A 23,564-nucleotide genomic window follows, 5' to 3' on the forward strand; every position below is an offset into this window, starting at 1 on the left:
GACCGTCGTGCCATTGCCATCTCGCGGTTCGCGGCGCAGTGTGCGAGTGCGCGTCCGTGTGTTTAGTGCGGTCGACAAGACGAGATGTTCATCTGACAAATCGTAGACATGTCATCCAACCACGCCGTCATGAACGACTCCAAAGAGAACAGAACAATCCCCGAGCTGCCGGACTCACCAAAATCTTCGAAAAAGATTCACGATTCGATTAAGACCGACTTCGTCACAAAATTAGCGGAATCGATCCAAACGCCTAAATTGACTCCGAGGAACACACAGAATTTGACTCAGTTGAAAATCGCTCCGGAGATGAAAAACGGGAAGATACCACCTCCTTCACCATCAGCGACCCCTAGGACTCCTCGGAACGTCCTGGGAAAACCGGAAGAACGACCTCTTCTGGGACCGTCACAGAAAATAGTCATAGTACCTCTGGGGAAAAGCGAGGGAAGAGCTCAAGTTCAAGTGACGGTGGGAAGTACTAGCAGTGACTCCAGCGACGGAAAAGGGACTCCCCCGAGGAAACGAGCGATGAGTTCGGGGAAAAGAAGACCAGACGTTGTCAGACCGAGGGAACCTGGCGTGAGGATGTCACCGAGTCTAAAATCTCTGAGAGGACCTGCAGAGCTGGGGAAGATTCGGTGCAACGCCTCCTGGGCGAGCTTTACCTTCCCGGACCCTTCGTCGACCATGGGACGTCCCTTGAGTGACGTAGTGTCGGTCCGGTCACTGGCGTCCATCGGGATGGGGTCCACGGACGGGAAGAAATTGACGATCCGGAGGGTACCCACGTCTCCCACGGAACTGCTCAATATTGTTGAACCTAAGAAGTGAGTAGAGTATTGATATAGGTATTAGAATAAAACATATCAGTGATTTGATTCGACACTCTTTTTTGACTCAGTAGGATTTATCAGTTTTTTTCAATAACTATAGGCTAATATTGTATTTCTTACATTTTTTCTGGGAGCGAGCTGGTCTAGTGGTAGAGCGGTACTTCGATCTCGAGGTCCCGTGTTCAAATCCCGCAAATCACCAATATTTTAAGTGATAGGCCGCAATCTTTTAGGTTAAGGTGTGGGAAAAATTGCCATGCTAGAGCCTAGTTTGAAAACGTTTTTCTTGCATACGCGTTTCGATCTTTAAGCAATCATCAGTTATGTAAACACATTATGTTTGTTTGTATCAGTTAGAAAAAAAAAAACAAAACGAAAAACACTATACTGGACCATTTAATCTGTGCTACAAATCATACATAAACATGGAATATGAAAATGTTCGTATTTGTTGTTACATAAAATGCATAATGTTTGGTATTAGATCCTGGTAATTTATAGTCTGTATGGTGGAACCTGTCTCCTGACCAGGTCTACCTGGTGACGGTCCATGCCAGTCCCAGACGAAGGGCCAGGAGACAGGTCCCACCATACAGACTATTGAAAAAAAATAGATCTTTGCTAACTAATTCCATCTCTAATATTACCTCGACTTTCAAATTTTGATTTGTGAATTATGTTAATCTTACCTGTTCTCATGTCCATTAAGATATTTACGATCGTTTCGTTAAGCTACCTTTTCACTTATCTATATCACCCCACAATCGATAAACAAAAATATTAAACTAGCACTTAACGTGTCATAACTAAAAACATAAACAAGGTAATAGCAGTTAAACTGTCAGATTAGTTAACATCGCCAATGTCTACATTTGCCAATTTTACAGGGTGTGTCAAATTTTCAACCATGTTAGGTAACTCGAAACAATGAACTTTAACAACAATCGCAGGTGTTAGACATTATCGCGTCCGTGATATTATGTCACATTCGTACTTGAACGACGTTAATGTAAACAATATAATGAGCAAACCATGGGTTGCACGTCCGCTATGTTCTCCATCTAGGAAAACGTGTATTAAATAATTCTCAACCGTCGATTTAATACTTAATCTGAAATTACGATAGTAGGTATTTGTAAGAACAGTGTATAGGTTCCCTGCCACAGGGAAGGTAATAGTTTACTATAAAGTAAATACATTTACGAAATCTGATCAAAAATATATCCGTGAACAAGCAAACTACAACAGTAAACGTTTTCTCCGTTATAATAACGTAAAGAATTTAAATCTACATATTTTTTATGTTTGGGGGGGGATAGGGAAACCCTATTTTTTATCTCCTTAAATATTCCCACAGTTGAAAGTTCCCATAGTCCGATCATACACTGTTTCGCGAACTCGTTTACAAATTGTAGGTTTACAAGTTTGTACCAAACATTCCATCAGAATCGGAAATTTTTCACTCGAGTTATTGTGATAACGAACACCTAAACGATGTCTGTTGGCGTTTTTTGGCCTTGAGGGAAGTCAAAACGAAAAGTAAATCGGTTCCGGAGACTTTGCCATGAGACCTACAGTAAAAGATTACTCCCTTAGGAAATTCCTTAAAACTAATAGGGTAAATATAATGTTAGACTGTGTTCTTTTAAAATGAAATCGGCTACAACTGGTGCACTTATATTAGGCTACCGCTTCAGTATTCCAAAGTCAAAATTATCTATTACGTCTATTAAATCAATAAACCAAATAAAACAAATGGGTATTTTTATAGTGTGTGGAAATATAGCTGAACCTATACTTTCTTACGTTATCAAAATAGGTGGACCAACAGTATAAGGTGGGACCGGAATTATCAGGTTGCTAATTATTTGATCTTATCGTGTCAGGAACAAACAGACAAACTATGTAGGGTTGTGCAACCTTAAACCTTACATGTGCTGGAGAAGTTTTTGAGTTTACATCCCATCGTAAATTCTATTAAATTTCAATGACGAAAACTTTCCCTTATATCGCCCTTCCTTTTAATTTTCGGAATTCAATTGTTTAAATTTGAAGGATATATTAAAAATAAATCGGTTGTTGTCCTGATAACATGGCTTATCCATAAGCACATTTCAAACAAATTTATCGAATGTCATGATGATAGAACATTGTTTAACATTAATACAATATAACCTCGATAACATGTAGACTATCTCAAGGGGATTTTCAAATAAGACTTGGTATCAAGGTTGACTTACTATCAAGGTTTACAATAACACGTGTATAGGGATGATCTATATATTAATTACATAAGCCGATTCTTTGCGTCAAAATATTGTTAAAATGTTGTTTGGTTGAAATCATAGCTACACGTAGTCTAGCAAGTTAGCATTTCAGAGCAATCGTGATTTTTTTTCGTTGGAGAATTTTAATTGCCTTTGAATGTCAACGAACTCAGATTCTTCTGCAACAACTGGTTTGATTCAGGTCAACCTATAAGTTTTTCGTCGTCCCAAAATTTCCAGAATATTTGTCGTCTGTAGCATATTGTAAGTATATTTTTTCAATATTCAAATTCCAATAAAAATGTCTGTAGAAAATATGATACTTTATTACTTTGTTCGGACGTGTAAAAGGGTTGTTAGTTTGTTGTTTGGTGGTCGTCTGGATTTTATATTAGAAAGTGTTCGAGATTTTAAACATATTTTAGTAATATACAAGCGAAAATCAAAAGAACCGAGTTTTAAAGTTTTATATTAATCTTAATTGAATATGTTAAGATAAGACAGAAACTAACTGTAAAATTAAATCATGAATATTTGGCTATATTAGATGGCATGCAATGTAAATAATTGTGATGCTTTTAATCAGGATTCAATGTTAGGTTGAGAAACAAAATAAAATTTCATAGGCCCTTTTCTGGTAATATAAAAATTAGGTATAAAAACTCTATACATACCCAAATTAGAACTCTTACTTAGGTTACGTAGAAATAAAACTGTATTATTTTGTCTGGCTCCACTTTGTATTCATAGAGGAATATATTTTATGCGATTATTACAACAGATTATGTATTAGAATCGAAATCGGTAAGTTACCGAATACCATTTGCACGACAGATGTGCAAACTTCATAAGTAATTCCCTTACGTGCGATATGGTTATCTAATTTTACTGCCATATGTGGCTCTTCATATCTTAATCAGATATTTTAATTAAATCACGTTGTTTATTTATTTTATTCATCTATATATATGAGAGTACATTATTTGTGCGACAGTTAACTTGGCCGTCACGCCAGTTGATTGTCGTTTTAATGTAATAATAAATACGAAGGACCACTTTGTCGACAAGCCGTTTGTTTGGCGATCGTTTGGAACGACGGTCAACTGGAATTACGACCAAATAGCTTGATGGACAACTGGACGGTGGGGACCCATATCTAAATTACCTTCCATATTAATCTTTAATTTGTCTTATGAAATAAATCAATACAATAACGGAAAAAAGTAAATTCTTGTTGTACAATTGCTTGTTTTATCTCACGGTTGAGTTAAATATTTATCGTTATCGTATTTCATCCCGAGATAGCCGAATAATTGTTTAAAACTTTACGTCTCTGAATTTTTGGAGGTACGACATTAAACCCAGTATTTTGATAACGTAGTTTTCTTTGAAATCAATAGACCTGACTAAACAATCTGCAGGTCACAGTCGACCAGTCCACTTTAGCAAGCTCAGCACAATCATTAACCTCCACCTCGTAGAGGTATTTAAATTTGATTTGAAACACGTGATCTGCAATCGTGACGTCTGACGTCATGTCAGATTTGGGAATGTTGCTGCTAATTTGTCTACGTGGGGAATTTTTAGTTAATTCCCCTACTAAGGGATAGCCTGTGGTACATTCAATCCCATTACCCTCCCTAGAGAGTCCTGTGGGTCATTTTACTCTTTTTACCGTACACAGAGTGAGCCTTTGGGACTTTTCACGCCCATTTCCCTACACAGGGAGAAACTTTGGGGCTTTTCACGCTCATTTCCCTACACAAAGAGTCCCTGGTGGGAATTTTTATGTCCATTTTCCCTCACAGAGAGTCCCTGGCGAGACTTTTCATGCTCATTTCCCCACACAAAAAGTCCCTGGTGAGACTTTTCACGCTCATTTCCCTACACAGAGAGTCCCTGGTGAGGATTTCACGCTCATTTCCCTACTCAGAAAGTGTCTGTGGGACATTTCACACCCATTTCTTTAAGCATGGAGTGCCTTTGGGACTTTTCGCGATCATTTCCCTACACAGGGAGAACCTGTAAACTTTTCACGCTAATTTTCCTACACAAAGAGTCCCTGGTGGGAATTTTCACGCTCATTTCCCCGCGCTGTTCTGCAGCTCGTGTGTGTGTTTAGCCTACAAACACTGATATCAGTCAGGGCCTTGCAGATAACATCACTGTCGTCTCTCACCTTGCCTTATCAGCTGACATCTGCCCAGGTGTCCAAACCACATCAGCTGTCTACATTCCTATAAAACTGTTTACATGACATCCTGATAGCTCGAGAGGATTTAATTGTAGTCTGAACAGGGAAATAATTGGTGCCTAAATTCTATTGAGAACTACTTGAATATTAATATCGTTCTGAAAATGAATGGGTGGGACATAATATCCAAAATTGTTGTTTTGGTTTTAGTACTCAATGGAAAGATGTTAAGTGAATTAATGCATTCATTCATTCATTAGAGAAGGCCTCCGGTGTTGTTTCATTTTGATTGTATTGCTGTGTTGTATTATGTTAAGGATAATTTAAATTGTCTTATTTTAATTTTGATGATTAGTATGAGTCCTTAAAATGCTGGAATGAGATTTAAATATTACATATATTTCCGTGCAAGTGGTGTTAACTTTGGACACTTTAAAGTTAACTGATAAGTGTGTTAGTGGAAATCGTTTACGGTATTTATAATTCAAAACTATATAATCGTTTCTCATCTTTTATGCGGAAATTACTTTGTATTAATAGAAGGAGAGGGAGGTAACTAATGAAGGTTTTATTAGTCAAGGATTCTTCTAAGAACATAATTATCAAACTGTAAAAGTGTTTAGAAAGTAATACAGTATGTTAGAAAATAAGTTGTTTATAGTCCCCATTTGGTCATGATGACGGAGGGAAATATTGAGTTATTCTGGCTACAAGGTTGGTAGCAGTGGCCACTCACGCACGTAGGTTAGGTTAATAGTTCTAATCATGTCATCTGCCGTTGTTGGCCAATAAAATAGGCTATTCTTCAACGTGCGTCGCCATTCATAGAGTAGCCACTGCCACTGATATACCATAACCATATTATGGTACCCATAACCATATTATGGTACCCATAACCATATTATGGTACCCATAACCATATTATGGTACCCATAACCATGTTAAGGTACCCATAATCATGTCATGGTAAAGTCAATGCCTCTTCTCATGGGTAATTTGTATAGCCTATATTCAATAGTTTGGCCAATTTTGACATCATATTTTATATAGTTTTTTATTTTTATTTTAAAACCTGGAATTTAAGAAAAAAAATATGTCCTGTTAGTACAATAGGCCTACTATTAATGCACAAAATCTAATTATTTTCTAAACTGAGCCCAGATTTTCCTTACGAATTAGCTAATGTTGAATGAACGTTATAAATAATTGATTGTTGTATCTTTAACTTTGGTTGTAAAGTACTTCATATTGTGGCATTCTCTTTTTGCTTAGGTAACATGTACGAATCAAAATTATATTTTTAAAAGTTGGTGAGTTGTAATTACTGTATCTATTGAGAAAAACATGAATTTCCAGATTTTAGTACCTTTTATTGACATTTATGTGGCTCCAAAATGTTCCTCAATCAGAACGTGTACCACTTTGTTAGGTAAAGGAGGGAAAAATCATTAAAAATTAAAAATTTGTAACAGGTATCACGACTTTTAGTATGTTGATGTTTTACTATTTTAAAAACAGCAAATATCATGAACCCATGTAGACCCTACCTTGTTTCAGGCAAATTCGCAACAATTATTAAAAACAAGGTTTAGAATATTCCTAAAATAATTTAATATGGTACCAAAAGTTTTAATAGATCCAATAAATATTACAATGGTATCTATTAATCAAGTGCTTCAATAAAATATAGCCTTTTAATTACCCGCAATAACACTCGATGATTTTTCAACGGAAATTTTATTGAGTGCTATCAGTCCGGAATTAATGCTTACCTATAATAAGTTAATTGCCCGTTTAACACTACTCGACTGAAGTGGGCCTAATGTCAGACACTTTTGTTGATAGTAGTTATCACTACAAGTAGCTGCTTATCAATGGTGATAATGGCTTGTAGCTCCTGCCTCATACTCAATTATTATCATAATTATCACCCACCCTTATGAAATTCAATGACATTTATTGTCCCAGTACGCTTTGAGTCCAGGTTAGTTTTCACTTTACTTCAGACTATATCTAGGGGTTGCGGAATTCACTCTTATCAAATTCATTTGTGATTTGTCGGGATTTGATCCCGGGACCTTTAGGACCGAAGTCCCGCGCTTTACCACTAGAAAAGCTCGCTCCTCGGATATAGTGACCTAAACCATTGTGGAATTTATATCGTTAGTAAACTCAAAGTAATTAGGACTTTTTAATACTATTTTTCATCTCTATCTACGCCATTAACATTTTTTTACGTTTTGGAAAGGAACGATCCAAACCCTGGTCTTGTCTAACGTTGACAATTTGTTAGATACCATCATTAATTCATAGCCAAAAACGAATTGCATCTGAATCCAGTGACGACCTCGCTTTCATAAGGTTTTAAACAAAAAAAATCAAATATAAATTTTACAAACATTAGCTAGAATCACTAGAATTAAGCCAGGCCTATATGTAAACCCGTGTAACGTAAACAAATATGGAAAGATTAATTACTTACATTGTTGATTAAATTCACTAAATTCTCACAATTATTTAAATGCTCCGCGTTTTGCCAGATTATATACACTGTTTACAAAGTGTAACAAACCTATTTCATTTCGTATGACAAAAAATCAGTATCATACTTAGTTCAATAATTTAACACAGTAACCTAATTAATATCACACCATAGTTTCGTGTTAGGTACGTGCAGAAAAATCAATGATAGCCGATACAGAATAATCTAACAAAGAATTGATTCCAACAATTACAACTATCTAGGGTCAAAAGCCACTGTAATAACTTAGAATGCAATATCTGTCCAATAACTCGCAAGAAGTCAATTAAGATTTACTTTACAGCTAAAGATCAGCAGTTCATCACAAATCATAATTCGTTCGTTCAGAGTAAAAAGCCCTTAACAATTATCATTGTGTACACAAAACACACAAAACGTTTAAACACCCCCGCCACGGCAAACCTACAGACTTCGGGAATTTCAATTTTAAATTATTACATTTTTACTAAAATATTTCCTTAACGTTTCAGAATTATTTAACCCACATATAAATTACATGAGGCTTAACGATTTGTATAATTACAAATTACATGTTGTAATTATGTTACAACATGAATTACTTAGTTTTGTTGTTACGTGGAAGGAAAATAGTTTTTTAGTGAAATCTTAATAGCTCATAATAAAATAGCTAAATTTGACAAATTTAATCAAAATGTATTTATAAACAGGCAAACTACAACGATTTATTTCTTCTCCATAATCATAAAATGGGAATTTTAAAGGCACCGTTTTTTTTTTATATTCTCCTTAACTATTAATCATACACATTAATATTATCATTTTGTTTTGAGCTCTACAACCTTTTTTCAAAAAAAGTAGCGGAAATAATAATGGAAAAGCCAATTTTGCCCCCATGAAATCCCCTATCCAGTTCCCATAGTTGAGTTCGAAATATTCTATAGTTTTTCGTGCACTCGTTTGTTTAAACGTATGTTTACACGATTGAACAAACATGGATCTTTACTCAGAATTAACTTGCTCACAGGATGCATATACGAATTTAGCCTAAATTTTTATTTTATTTTTATTTTTCACGGGTCTAGGTTTTTTATGCCTAAGGCAATAGCGTCTTCCCTATAGGGAGAAATCGCTAGAACTATCTAAACTAAGATTTATCATTTGATAAAGAGCATGAAAAAACTATCTTTGATGTAAATAGGCAAACAGGACTTATTTCCATGTAGCTGCGCAGTTCTGGAGTGCATGGTGTGGTGTTTTTCGTCGTCATCTGCTGTAAGGATGTTATCAATTATTAGTGACATTGTACCGACGGCCACTGATACAACACTAACAATCGAATTAAACGATCACTTGGCATTTTCGGTTGCTATTGCTTCGACCTGTCTGGCAGTTGTTATCTATTTTAATAAATGTCTACAACGCAAATCTCTATAAATATATAGCAACAACTACTTATACCTGTTGTAAAATCGTTTTTCGCATACTGGTAGACTATTGTCATTTTTTAAAAAATTACTTTGTTAATTTAATAGCGAGGAAAGTCGTAAACAATATATTAACATAGTATTCATTAAAGTTATAACCGTCCATTCAATCAATCAATCAATCAATGAGATGGGGACGCCACAGTGTAGAATGGTGTGAGATGATTTGTGTAGCTTTGTTACTGACTAAGATCAGCTGTTTAATTAGCCATAATCATTGATAAGCCCAGTTATAAGGAACAGCTGGGTACAGTTTCGAACCATAAATAACCAACTGACTTTTCTCAGGATCGAACCGGCGACCGTTGAATGTCAGGCGAGCGTTATAACAAATCTGATACCCGATGTATATTTTCATTAGTTTAGGCTAATCCCAAATATATTACTATTTTGGTTCTTGGTTTGGCTAACCATCTGACGTATTTGATACATGAATTTTTGAGGGAAACAATAAATTGCGCAAACTTTTATAATTACAATCTTGGTAGGCTATTGATTTATATAGACCTACATGAAAATATATCAATTTACTTAACTGTTTACGCGTTAAGTAAGTTGGTATATTTTTTAATCGAGATTTTTCAAGTAGCGAGGTCAAATTTCCGTAATTATTCGCCAATAAATTATAGTTTCCGATAACTCGACAGTTTCAAAGTATTCTGTCAAGTTTTTACGAGACATAATCACCACCGCAGTCTAGCGGATATATTTACGAGCGTTTGTCTTGCAGATAACCTCAAGCTTATGACCTCATCGTAGATATCTGCATCTCTACTGCGCGTCTGAGCGTCATATGGTAAACAATAACACTGAGCAGTACAAATGAGAGGTTTAAAATCGCTATTATTCTAGTTGATATTTTTTTCCGTTGTACGGCTACTATGCATAGTGAATAACTTAACTGTGCCACAATTATATTTGGCATCCTTCACTCATATTTGGGTTAAAATACGCACCTAGGTGGTATCCCCATCTCAACGATTGACAATTGATTGATAATTGATAATTTAATTGTTATCTCAGAAACTTAGATTTTAGAGAAATTTAACTATTTTCTTAAGACATAAAAATATGAATTCCTCTTTTTCAAGAATAATTAATATTTTTTATTGAATACCTTTTTTCTCCCCAGTTACTCATTTAGGTTACAGCGGGTTACACTACCGGATAAAAATTTTTTTGCTGTGTATATTCTGCATCCTATAGCTCATTAACTACTAGGTTTGAAGAAGAAATAGCAAGATAAAAGAAGGCTTGAAATCGCATCTACATTCTAAAAATATTATACGATACTCGTACATATAAAACAATTCGAATTTTTATTTTTCAAAAATAGTCGCAAACAATTGTGGATAACTTTAAAATATGTTACAAAGCACCCTGTGTTTTGTGGTATTTTTTTAAGAATATATATGTAATTTTAAGACCTATTTCTCTTAGCATTTCCTCTTCAGACTTACTTGTTTAGGAGCTATAATATAGGATGCAGAGTGTGTGCATAGCAAGCCACTTTTCCAGATTTAACACGCTGTAGCTTCTAAAAGAGTGGCAAACAAATTAAATATTAAAAGCTTTTTAAAATTTAATTTATTTTCTTAAACCCTCATAAAATACAAGGTAGTAAATTTACAATATTTTAGTTAGCCGCCATATTTGAAAATGGCGGTCATTCTTGAAAAAGTGGAATTAGTATTTTTTATGTAATAAGTAAATAGTTGTGAAGTTCTCCGTGTAATAAATAGTTTTCTCTAAATCGAATAGTTTCTTAGGAACCAATGGTGGCAAGTTGAATTGTTCACCGTGTATATTTTATACGAAACAATACAAAATCCCAAATTATGACGCATACTACAGATTATACACTCGAAACATGTTAAACAGTGAATACGTGTGGCATCGTCCCCAATTACCTCCTTGAGAAAATACTGTTGCTAGTGTAATTGATAAATAAGCGAAGGCGCTCGACGCAAAATACACACACAGGGGTAGCTGAATTGCTGTCTGCCCCTTACTGATATAAAAATACCATGTTATAATCAAATCGTGCGTTACTAAACATCATTTAGGAGACAACTGTTGAGTAAGGAATATCTAAATAGCTTTAAACAAGTGAGTAAAGTTAGATTGCATTTTGGCGAAAAGAATTCATATTCATTATTTATATTTAGGTAAAAGTACCGGTATTTAGAATTACAGAACTGTTTTTCAAAATGTTAAATAAATACCACCACTGGGGCAAACCTGCCTACTTACCGAATTTCAATTTGCCTGATAAAAAATGTTAATAGAATAGTATAAAATGAACCAATTTGCCAAATAAGATCAATATATATTAAAAAACAAGCAAACTACAACAGTTACATATTCTTCATAGGAATAACATGGACATTTTCAATTTACAACTTCGTAACCAATTAAAGTACATAAACGCTTCAAGATTCTAAAATTATTTCTTTTATTGAGCTCACTTGTTAACAGTTTTCAAGCTAATTTATAATAACTACTGTATTGTAGTGACGTCCAATGTCCAATGCCAGTAACTTTTTTTTTTAATTTAATTCATCCCATTAAAATCACTCTGTACTCTAAATTATCAGCACTAGGTAAGATTATCCTAATGTTACGTTATAATCTTAGGATTAACTTATTATATCAGTTTAGCTTTAGCTAAATTAACACGATAACCTGTTATGTAAATCACACAAGTTTAAATTAAAATACATATTCAAACTGTAATACTGATTCCTATAAGTTCACAGTTGAATAAATGATTCTTTCCGTAATTTCGTACAATAAAGTTCAAATATTTAACTAGACATTTCAGCAATGAACATAATTTGTTTTAGTGGTTTATAGAAATACCTTTAGGTTATTGAAATCAGAGGTTACTCTTTGTAACTTTTCTTTTTTCGCCCTATACATTCTAAGATATTTTTTGCAACTTCATCAGCAAATACAAATCAAACCTTGATTTTTAACCTTACACTTTATGTGTAAGGACAGCTTGGTTTTTAAGTGCAAAAGTTCGTTGGAGTTAGAACATAGAAATTATCTTCGCGGACATAAGTTAGAAATTAGAGTATAAATATACAGTAGAAACTCAGTAACAAGACTGTCAATAGCAAGTCACCCTTGATAACAAGTGTAAATTTCCAATAATTTTAATTTTGTACACATTTAATTGCAAACCTCGATAAGAGGTATATTAAGTCTTATTTGATAATCCCCATGTTTACTTGCTATCGAGTTTCTAATGGATAATAATGCATTGTTTTACCATGCATTACTTAGATGTATGATAAAGCAATAAATTAGTTTCCAATCGCCAATGGATTTTATCTCAGTGATAATTTACATATTTTATGTCATACGGCAAACGCCAATTTCAAAGATTAACACGCAAACAATAAATTAAATCACGGGTTTTCATCTAAGCTTAACTTAACCGTACTTATAATATTGATCCCAACATGACGAAGATGCAAGACAAGTATTAATTTCGCATCCCTCTAGGCATAGCCTGAAGTAATGTGTTTGAACTTAGTTTAAGGCGGCCATGGTAAAACGGTTTCGTGCTACAACCTAGCGTACTAGGATGTAAATGTGGGACTTAAAAAATAAAATTATTTTATTCTTTACCAAGTTTTAACCAAAACCGCCATTTTCTGTGACTACAACTCCCTTGGTTACTGAGGTGGACTATACATAGAAGACTCCAATCTGAAGTTCTGAGACCCATCGTACAGTGAAAGTTTACTTTCGTTTTAAACACGTGTTCTATTCGCCTCGGGTGCAAGCAAGATTGCCAATCTTCATAGTAATCTAACATCGCACATATATTTACCTTTCTGCATGAAATTGAGTCTAAACACGATAATTCATTTCGAGAATAACTATTAGTTTTGCCAATACCAACTTTTTAATACACGCTTCATCAACCTACGATGTTTTTAGGCTAATAATTCTTGTATATTTAAAGATTAATGAATTTTCTACATATCATTGAGTTTATATTTTTGATCATTTACAGTATGAATAAAGGGGGTTCTCGCTGTTTATGATTGTAGCTTTAAAAGCACAACTAGAATGATTAGTGCATGCCTTAATGTAGAAGGTTGCTGGTTTAATGCTGTACTGAGAAAATTTTTATGTTTTTTAATGGTTCTAAACTGGGCAAAGTTACTATAAGAGTTACTATATCCGCTTGGGTACTATCAAGGTCATAAGCTTCAAATCAATGGTTAGGCAAAAGAAAAAACTGATCGTAGTCAATAGCAAAACTACATATCACCTTTGACTACATTCTGGCCTTTCTCCGAAGAGGCATAACTCCGAAAGACTCTCTAAAAGAAAAGTTTTTATAGCATTGCTTTTTAGATTAATGAATAATGCGCAATGCCTGACCGGTCACATTTTTCCATGCATTTTCCATTTATTTCGGAGTAGTGATTTTCGGAGTTATGTCGCACTCCTGAATTCCCTCCCCAAGTGGAAGTGGGAAGTACAGGTCACGTATTGTAGGCATAACTCCGAAAGACTCTAAAAAGTTTTTATTGCATTGCTTTTTGGATTAACGCCTTTCAGTGCAGTGTCCAAACATTCTTTCCGTGCCTTTTGCTTTTTCGGAGTAGTATTTTCGGAGTTATGCCGCACTCCTGAATACCCAAGGTCCACCAAGTGGAAGTAGGAAGTACAGATCACGTATTGTAGACACGTGATCATTTCAGTATTCATCAGTGGCTGAATGGCTTATCAGTATGTAATCTGATCGATCAGGATGTCAACCGTACTTGTTGCTCTACACCTGTCTTGAATTGATCGACTTGCGACATAACCTGCACAGTGCACACCTCTCCGCTGTGAAAGGTGATCTAATTAACATTGGTGGTTGGATGTGCAGTGTGCACTATCGATTTGGCTTTGAAGAGGTTTTTTATTGCAGTAAAATTGTGTATATTCGATGGTTACTTGTTGGATAATTTGGATGAAGTCATGCTTTACGTAATCAAACATTTTAAAGTATAATCTGTATGATGGAACCTGTCTCCTGACCCTCTGTTCTCTGGGACCTTTTGGTTTGGAGGACCAGGTGACAAGCTCCATAATACGGACTATAATTTTGAGCCAAGAATGCTGAGCGTAGGTTTTGCAAAATGGAAAAATACAAAACATTCTTAACTTTTTCATAAGAATTTGGTACATGGTTTTAGTTACGCAAAAAGGATGAATGGATTTCCAATATGAGCGCATCCTACAATTTATACAATTCGCATATCAAACATAAATAATTGAACAAAATATTTTTATCTAATCCTATTTAACAGATTTTGCCATACCAAATCGATGCCCATTTTCAAAAAGTTAAGACAAAACAGGAAGCATTTTTTTGATTGTGGCCATTAACAAGACCAAAACAAGATAACGAGGAAAAGGTAATTCTATTGAATATGGCAAACAATAATAAAAAATTTTACCTAGAGAATTTATTTAGACCATTACCTTCAGTTTTTGCACAAATCTTGCAGTTCTTTACCCTTTGAACCCAGTTATACCCTGATTAAATTCACTAACTTTGGGTTTGTGTTTTTGAGTTTCTATACCAATGCTTTTTCAAGGGTTGGCCAAAACGTTAGTCTTGTTTCTATCAAACGTCAACCTTATCTCCGATACTACCAATGATAACCCAATGACAATTGGAATCTGTGTCCAGAAACGATCTCGCGAATCGAACCCATCAATATGTTTATATATCGATGATCGAACCAGTGTCCTTTATATTTGACGGTAAACTCTATAACCGCTCGGCAACCCAGACAACATGCAGGTTATCCTAGATATTTATTGTATCTAATAAATTCCAATGGTTGTTTACACTTCTAAAAATCCCACTGACATTGACCTAACAAAATCAAGGTCACGACATCGGGGTGTGATTGCCAACTGGTACAAGGACTGCGACTGGGGCATCCTCGCAAACTTGAGCAGTAAAAAAAGTCGGTTGTATATCCGAGATCCGAGAACATTCTCTTTCAAGACTATTTTACTATTTAGATAGTTTTACCAAGCCTAAGGAAGGACTTTGAGCATCCTTGTCATGGAGTCATTACATAGCTTTTTTTAGTTGGTTGGATTTGAACCGTAAACCCCAAAACAGAAGACATTCTATAACCCTTAGAACTTGAACATCAGCCTTGCGATCTCGTATACTTGTATACCCCGGATCCAGGGGTATAAATATAAAATATTTAATTTGTCTTATAATAGTTTTACAGACAGTTAAAACCTCACCATTTCAGTAACCCCACCGTTACTTAACCATGGGATAAGTTTAAGTTTGATCTGAAAACCCTGTATTTCAGATCCAAAAGTCTACTACAAATTACAGCATCGAAAATGATTGTCATAAGGCGAATTTCATTGTTTGGTCTTTAAATTCAAAGAGTTAGAAAGCAAGAATTCGCATAAAGCACTAATTTCGGCAGTATAATTTAATCAACTCGACGGTGGTAATTATTTTCGGGGGTCCTAACCTCACTAACTGGATGTATTCTCGTACACCTCCCTAGCCACCAATCTAGTGGACCCTCTTTCCCTTTATTCGACTATAAATCAAATTTGCGCGGGAGGATACGTCCATCAGCCGTCAGGACTTGCACAACACCCAGCTGATAGCATCAGTGGAACCAGCTGACTATGGTTTAGCTATAGAGGTTATGTTTAGTAAAAAATAATGTTTGGATTTTCCAGAATAGTCGTTTCTGTTTAGATTTTATGGCACTGTTTGTGCTTTCGTTACAGTCCGGGACTTCGGTTCATCGGGGACCAGGTCCAAACACCGCGATCAATAATAGGTTTGTTTTTCGATAGTACTACCACAGACTATATATTCAATAAATTTTTCTTTTTCAATATTTAATTCTTTCGTCTATGGCACTACTATCTTATGGTTCGAATCACATGCAAGTCAAACAACCAAAGCATGACAACTAGAAGTACTAAATACTTGTGTGGGTGAATTAATTTAAACGTGTATTTTGGGAGAGTTTAGTCTTAGAGTTGGAGATGTTACATAATTTTAGCTTGTTACTTGGTGTTCTAATTTCTAACTTAAGATTCCAGGACGATATTTGTTATCAATGGATAATAATCTGAGCTTATTTATTTATGTAGCATTTGTAACCGAAGTATTTGAGTGGTTAACTAAATTGTTAGGCCTAGTAAGTCCATCTGATTAACAAGTTTATCTCAAACATTTCATGGAATATTATTTGGGTAGGTTAAGTTTATTTGAACTTTATTTTCTCTACACTCAATACTGTACACATCCTTAATCGTTAGTATTATAATAAAAGTTAGCAACTTGTTTGACTAAATTTCGTTGAAACCTTTTTAGTTCACCATTATCACCTAAATATGTAAACGTGGTTAATGAGGAGTATGATCCTATCAACATTTTTTGGCTACTTTTAACGACCGCCCAACAAGGAAGATAGGCTCACTATTGGCGATAACCTGCTTTTTTGACAGTTGATTCCAGTGTTTAGTTTGTTTTTACAAAATTCTGATGACATTTGTCTACTGAGTAAGTTTACTCAGGTTTATAATGTGAGTACAGTAATGTTTTAAGTCTTTTATCCAGACCAGTGGCATTTATTAATGTTTTTTTATAAGGGAACGGTCAATACTCTGGTCTTGTTACAATCTAACGTGGTAAACGTTTGTTAGGTAGCATCATTAATTGTTAGCATGATGTGAAATGGTATCTGGGTCTAGTAACGTACTCACTTGGAATCAAAACAACGACCTTCAGATTTGAAGGCGAGTCATTTTCAGTCACATTCATACAACATCTATATGGTTTTTAAAGTTCTATAATTATGTCGACTGTGGAAAATATTTCGTGTTAGAGTCCAGTTAGCTCATTAAGCGAAAGTTAATTTTTTTTCAAGTTTTAAAGGAAGGTCAAGTGTGTGCACCATGTCCACCCTCCATTGTGTTAAAGACGCGCCTTCTGTCAATCTAGTGATTACTACGTCTACGTCACTCACGCAACTAAATTATATACAGATACGATATTCACGTAACACAATTGAATTGAATACATACCTATTGTCCACAAACGCAGTCATAAACTCTACCCAATTTCGCGTTTAATCTTTTAGTTTCAGTACGGTTAGCATGTAAGATATAACTGTCTAGTACGGCCGAAGATGTTTGCAGTAGGTTAAAGCGATGAAATATGGTCAACAATTACGTAGCAACTAAGATATGCTGGTTCGAAAATCTGAACGTTTCTTTAAATCCTATTGGTCAGGCCGCTGGGTATTTAATCCAGTAGATCCATTAAATTCTGGAAAATGGATTCTAATTTTAATCCAGCGAAGGATGAATCGCGCCCGTTCAAGATGGGTACGATAACCATAATCTCTCGGTTACCCAACTATAGTCTGTAAGATGAAACTTGTATCCTGGCCCTTCGTCTATCTGGGACTAACCTACGCCCATTAGCCAGTCCCCAGGTAGATGTACTCATCATAAAGACATCAAAGATTCATGAACGTGTGATTATACTGTAGCAAAAACGCTTTTTACAAAAGACAAACCAACCACAATTTTTTTAAGCTTAAGAAGCTAACTAAAAAGAAAAACAATGCCTGTAAGTTACAGAATAAACCCCAAAAGTGGAAATAAAAATACACGAATCAATACAATGCACTAAAATAAAGAGGAACAGCTTAGAAACTGTTTAAACACAAACTAAACACAACAAAGGTAAAGATCGGTTTCTTCAACCACCTTCCGCTACAATACGCCACCACTTTGTCTACAATTGTCCATTGATGTAGATTAGCGGTATTGTACGTTAATGCTGATCCTAATTGGCCATTAGCTTTAGGCACTCACTACCGCCAGTGTTACGGTCGAGTTACCATCTCAATAGTCAATCAACGCCACCGTTTCTTGGACCTTAGACAACACATTTTAGAGGTTAAGGACTAACAAGAATGTGTTATCACAATCAGTGAAAATATTCAACATGTAGTGCAGTAAAAATAAGAGAAAAATTCCATAAACCTAAAAAAATTAGCACAACCGGGGAATTTGGTACAGATGTTGGGTGTACCTTCCTTTTGAACATACTAAAAGTCCCCTAAAATTGAAGCTGTGCTACGGCCGCCATTTTGGAAAATGGCGGCATATTTCTGTATTTTTCGCTATAGTGACTTTATTATTAGAGATACAGGAAAAAGCTAAATATACAAAATGTAGGTAATCTAAAAATACACATTTTTTGTATTTACCATCTTTCTCTAAACCCAACGGTTTTTGAGTTATTTGTTATTAAGTATAGATAGTTTTTTTCTATTTATCAAAAATAGGTGAAACACATGGAAATTGTCCGTTACTTTCTAGGATTATGATAATTTATCCTATTTAGTTAAATAGTGTGATACTATAAAATCTTAAAATTTAAGCTTATTTTATGAGTAAAACAACTATGCCACAGCAAACCTGCAGACTCAGCAAATTTCCTTTTGATTGGATGTTTTATTAATTGTATTTAAATAAAATCAGATTCAACAGGTACCTAGGTTTGCTGCTACAGGTAGGTTATTATAGTGTGTTTTTTTAGTAAAATATCAATAACTTAGTAAAAAATAATTAATTTTCCAAGTTTGATCATAATAAATCTATAAACAAACAAACTGCAACAGTTAACTAATTCATAATAATAGCATGGTAGCTTAAGATTTACAATTTACAAATTTAAATATACAAATTTTGGTTGTGTTTACTAAAAATATGGCGATTATTCGTCACGATTCGAATACTAACCAAAGGGGTTTTCAAAAGGAGATGAAGTAAGTAATTTAAGTACTGTAATATTAACTCGTACCAAGTATCGGAAATATTGTATGGAGTGAGGAAATCAACCATATTTTGTAAACTAGTCATATTAATATTTTATACTCATTTGTACCCATTTAATAAATTAACATTTTAATATTTTGATGGCACTACCACTATCACCCTGATATCAACTAAGTGGGATGAATAATTGTCGTAAACCTTGAAAGTAACCGTCGATTGCGATGGGTTTTACCGATTTTTGATAAATAAAACTAACTATACCATGCTTATTTAGTCACCAACATGAACTAGACACGAAAAACACCCTTCCAAATTTACAGTGGGATGTCAAGTATAGTTAGTTAGTTAGTGTGGTGGTGCCATCAAAATACTAAAATGTTAACTATTAAATGGATAAAAAATAAGATAAAATTTTAATATGACTATTGCGTACTTTACAAAATATGGTAGATTACCTTACTGCATACAATATTTTCGGTGCTTGGTACGAATTAATATTACTTAAATAACAGGCTCCATCTCCTTTTGAAAACCCATTTGGTTAATATTCTAATCGTGACTAATAATAGCCATCTTTTTAGTAAACACAACCAAAATTTGTATATTCAAATTTGTTTATTGTAAATTTAAAACTCCCATGCTATTCTTATGAATTAGTTAACTGTTGCAGTTTGCTTGTTTATAGATATATTTTGATCAAACTTGGAAAATTAGTTATTTTATAGTAAGGTATTGATATTAAAAAAAAAAAAAAACTATAATAACCTTCCTGTAGCAGCAAACCTAGGTACCTGTTGAACCTAATTTTATATATATACATTTTTTAATAAAACATCCAATCAAATGGAAATTTGCTGAGTCTGCAGGTTTGCTGTGGCGGAGTTGTTTTACTCATAAAATAAGCTTAAATTTTTAGATTTTATAGTATCACACTATTTAACTAAATAGGATAAATTATCATAATCCTTGAAAGTAACGGTCAATTTCCATGTGTTTCGCCTATTTTTGATAAATAGAAAAAACTATCTATACTTAATAACAAATAACTAAAAAACCGTTGGGTTTAGAGAAAGATGGTAAATACAAAAAATGTGTATTTTTAGATGACCTACATTTTGTATGCTTAGCTTTTTCCTGTATCTCTAATAATAAAGTCACTATAGTGAAAAATACAGAAATATGCCGCCATTTTCCAATATGGCGGCCGTAGCACAGCTTCAATTTTAGGGGACTTTTAGTATGTTCAAAAGGAAGGTACACCCAACATCTGTACCAAATTCCCCGGTTGTGCTAATTTTTTTTGGGTCAAAACATATTTTTACTGTACTAATGTTTGGCCTTACAATCAATTACATTTTAAAGAGGGGTTCGAGATGAAATGGTACCTTTCTATTTCATTTGTGCATGGAACACTTTTACCAAAAGTGAGGGCGATTGACAAATCTTTCCTGTTCCCACTAATCAAAATGTTAGTTGGATAATTAACTTTTTATGCACATTTGTTAGGGATTTTCTTCCAAATCACTATACTCTGTATGATGTAACGTGTCTCCTGATCAGGTCTACCTCGGGTCCAATGGTTTAAGGTCCATGCCAATCCCACACAAACGGAGGGCCAGGAGACAGGTTCCATCATACAGTCTGTACATATTTTTTACAAAACACTGTTATGAGTCATAATATCTGGGAGCTCAAGGTTGGTAACCTTGGCAACTCGGCGTTGTTATCTACGCGGAACAAGATTCGTTTTCTGAGAAGATGGGGGGGTACAATTAAAGGAGCAGACACGAGACACTGTAATTTCCTAAAGAAAAAGGTACTCAAATACCTGCGGAAAAAGAAGTTCCATTGTTTCATACGTGTATGAACGGCATGTTACTAATTGCTTCCAAGGTGTACTTGCAAAGTTTAACTCTCTCGCTCGATTTCTATTAGGGTAATTTATGGTTATAGGTTAGCATCTTATCTTTCTTCCTGCTTCTGTCAGCGTCAACAGCTGTTTACTTTTGAGGTTAGGTTGAACGTGTTCTTCAGTCGGACGGGCGGGACGGGCGTTGCTGACTCGAAGAAACTTTGGTTGACGACGCGTTTGCACCGTTTTGGTCGGCGAAAACCGCTGGCGTCTTTAAAGTCAACTATCTTTGTGACCGCACTTTTCTGAGAACTGTTGTGTAAAGGTTCTGTCTTCGCTGTTGAACAAGAATGTTTCTGTCTTAGAGGGATACGTTGTTATTTTCTGTAGATACGTAGGAAGATTTTTATGGGAAACGAAGTGAGAGCCACATATAGTTATCGAGTGAGGCAATAAAAAATCGAAATTCACCAAGTGGGCCCCAGGCCCAAGTCAGTCCCAGGTAGTGGAAGTACAGACTATAGTCCAAATTTAAACACAACCTACGACATTCTCATTAAGAGCCTCATAGTTTGTTGAACTCTGTGAGAAGTTTTTTTTCTGGCACAAGTTGAGCTGAGGTAATTATAAGGTAATTGACATTCGCAGCGGCTGATGAGTGGGATGAATATCTAATGTGTTGAACCCACGTCCTTGTGTCCTGTACCTACGATATCCTGAGCCCACAGCTCGGCAAACACAATTCAGGAGGCATCGCGTCGAAAAGCTCAAATCCGGAAGGCAGCATCGTAACACAAATTTGGAATAATGTCTCTGGTATAGTGCCTTCAGCACTGCCTAGACATTCACAATATTTCGGAGCAGTGGCGTAGAGACGCCTATTCTTCGGATTAATGTTTTTTTCGGATCCTAACCTAACCTAACCAAACCAACCTTACCTAACCTAAACCAAAACCTAAACCTAACCTAATTTTGACAATGCTTTTCGCAGCAATGCGTGCCGGTGTACTGTATTGGACCACGCGTCCAAAAACATAATCGTCCTAATAATGTTAGAAATATTTTACATTACGATAGGTGGAGTAAATAAAACCATCGACTAAAGTTGGTTTTATTTATTATCTTCTTAATGATTAAAAATAAAAAAAGTTTGATAACTGGTTTGAGTAGAGGAAACCAAGACCGGAAAAATAAGCTTGTGTTGAAAATTAAAAAACTAAAAATATAGTTTTTACAGAAGCTTAAAAGTTAAAAAGTGTTTCTATTCACCCCATTTTACGGTATGTTTTATTGGTAGCATAGGCCGTGGCGAGACAAAAGTGGCAACGCCACAGACCCGTCCTACTACCAGCTGTTTTACTAACATAGCGAGCGTCCACGCAATGTTTGTGTTTACACGTCTGTGTTATAACCATGGCAATAGGCCGGTGCGACGTTGCCAAAGGCACCACTAGAAAAACTTGCCACACACCAACGCTATAGCCTGTTCACAGACATTCCGTCTATTAAACCACCTGTGGTTAATTTGTTAATCGAAAAATACTATACTGAATGAGCGACTTACTAAGTGCGCTGCTATCGAAATTCTATTTTCTTCCATACTTATTTTGTTCTTTGATAGTACATCTAATTATGCTACAAATAAATTACAACAAGTTGTCCTTATTAAGTTGACAGGTAACAAAATCGACGAAAATCAGTTAACTTTCATTAGTATACTGGCATAGTTCAACTATTCATTTTATTCAAAGTTTAAACCTAGCATCTGGTTTGAATTACTAAATGCTAGGGTTTATTTGATCGTAATACAATGAAACAGAAATAAAATTCTATGAAACTCAAGGCCCAAAATGTCAGGTCTATTATTTAATTCTGCGAGTTGAAGCGTAGACAGGATCTTATGATGGAGGCACTGATATCATCAGCAATAGTTTACAGTGAAGGACGAAGGGATACAAGGGGCATATAGTCTGTATGATGGAACCTGTCTACTGACCCTCCATCTATCTTCGGATAGTCCCAGGTTTACGGAGGGTCAGAAGACATGTTTCATTATACAGACTCTAGTCAGTGTGACATGTTCTGATGGCATTTATTTGTCTTTGGTGTATCATATGATTGTGCCATTACTGCCATTTAACCAAAAATTTACGTGCTTAACAAGACCAGGTTTTGGACCGTTCTGTTGCCATGAATTTCAATATTGTATTGCCTTACCCGATAACTATCGTTTCCCATAAAAAATCTTCCTACGTATCTACAGGCAATTAGATAACGACGTATCCTTCCAAGACAGAAACATTATTGTTCGCTAAGACAGAACCTTTACACAACAGTTCTTGGAAAAGTGCAGTCACATAAATAGTTGACTTCAAAGACGCCAGCTGTTTTCGCCGACCAAAACAGTGCAAACGCTTCGTCTTCAAAAGTTTCATCGAGTCAGCAACGCATGTCCGACTCCGACTTAAACACGTTCATCATAACCTCAAAAGTAAACAGCTGTGGACGCAGACAGAGGCAGGAAGAAAGATAACATGCTAACAGTAGATATAATA

The 23,564-nt window shown here is 35.1% G+C and overlaps 1 protein-coding gene across 1 annotated transcript in view; it reads left to right on the forward strand.

Annotated features, from left to right (window-relative positions):
* Positions 1–10: 10 nt before the first annotated feature.
* Positions 11–23,564, forward strand: part of LOC128992894 (sodium- and chloride-dependent GABA transporter ine-like) — a 54,580-nt gene continuing 31,026 nt past the window's right edge. The window contains exon 1 of the mRNA XM_054416641.1: positions 11–830. Coding sequence (XP_054272616.1) covers positions 109–830 — 722 coding nt within the window. The 5' untranslated portion in view covers positions 11–108. The remainder of the gene's footprint in view (positions 831–23,564) is intronic.

The sequence above is a fragment of the Macrosteles quadrilineatus genome, unplaced genomic scaffold (genome assembly GCF_028750875.1).
Source record: "Macrosteles quadrilineatus isolate MER2022 unplaced genomic scaffold, UCM_ALF_1.0 Scaffold_1__1_contigs__length_201487025, whole genome shotgun sequence".
NCBI classification, from domain to species: domain Eukaryota; kingdom Metazoa; phylum Arthropoda; class Insecta; order Hemiptera; family Cicadellidae; genus Macrosteles; species Macrosteles quadrilineatus.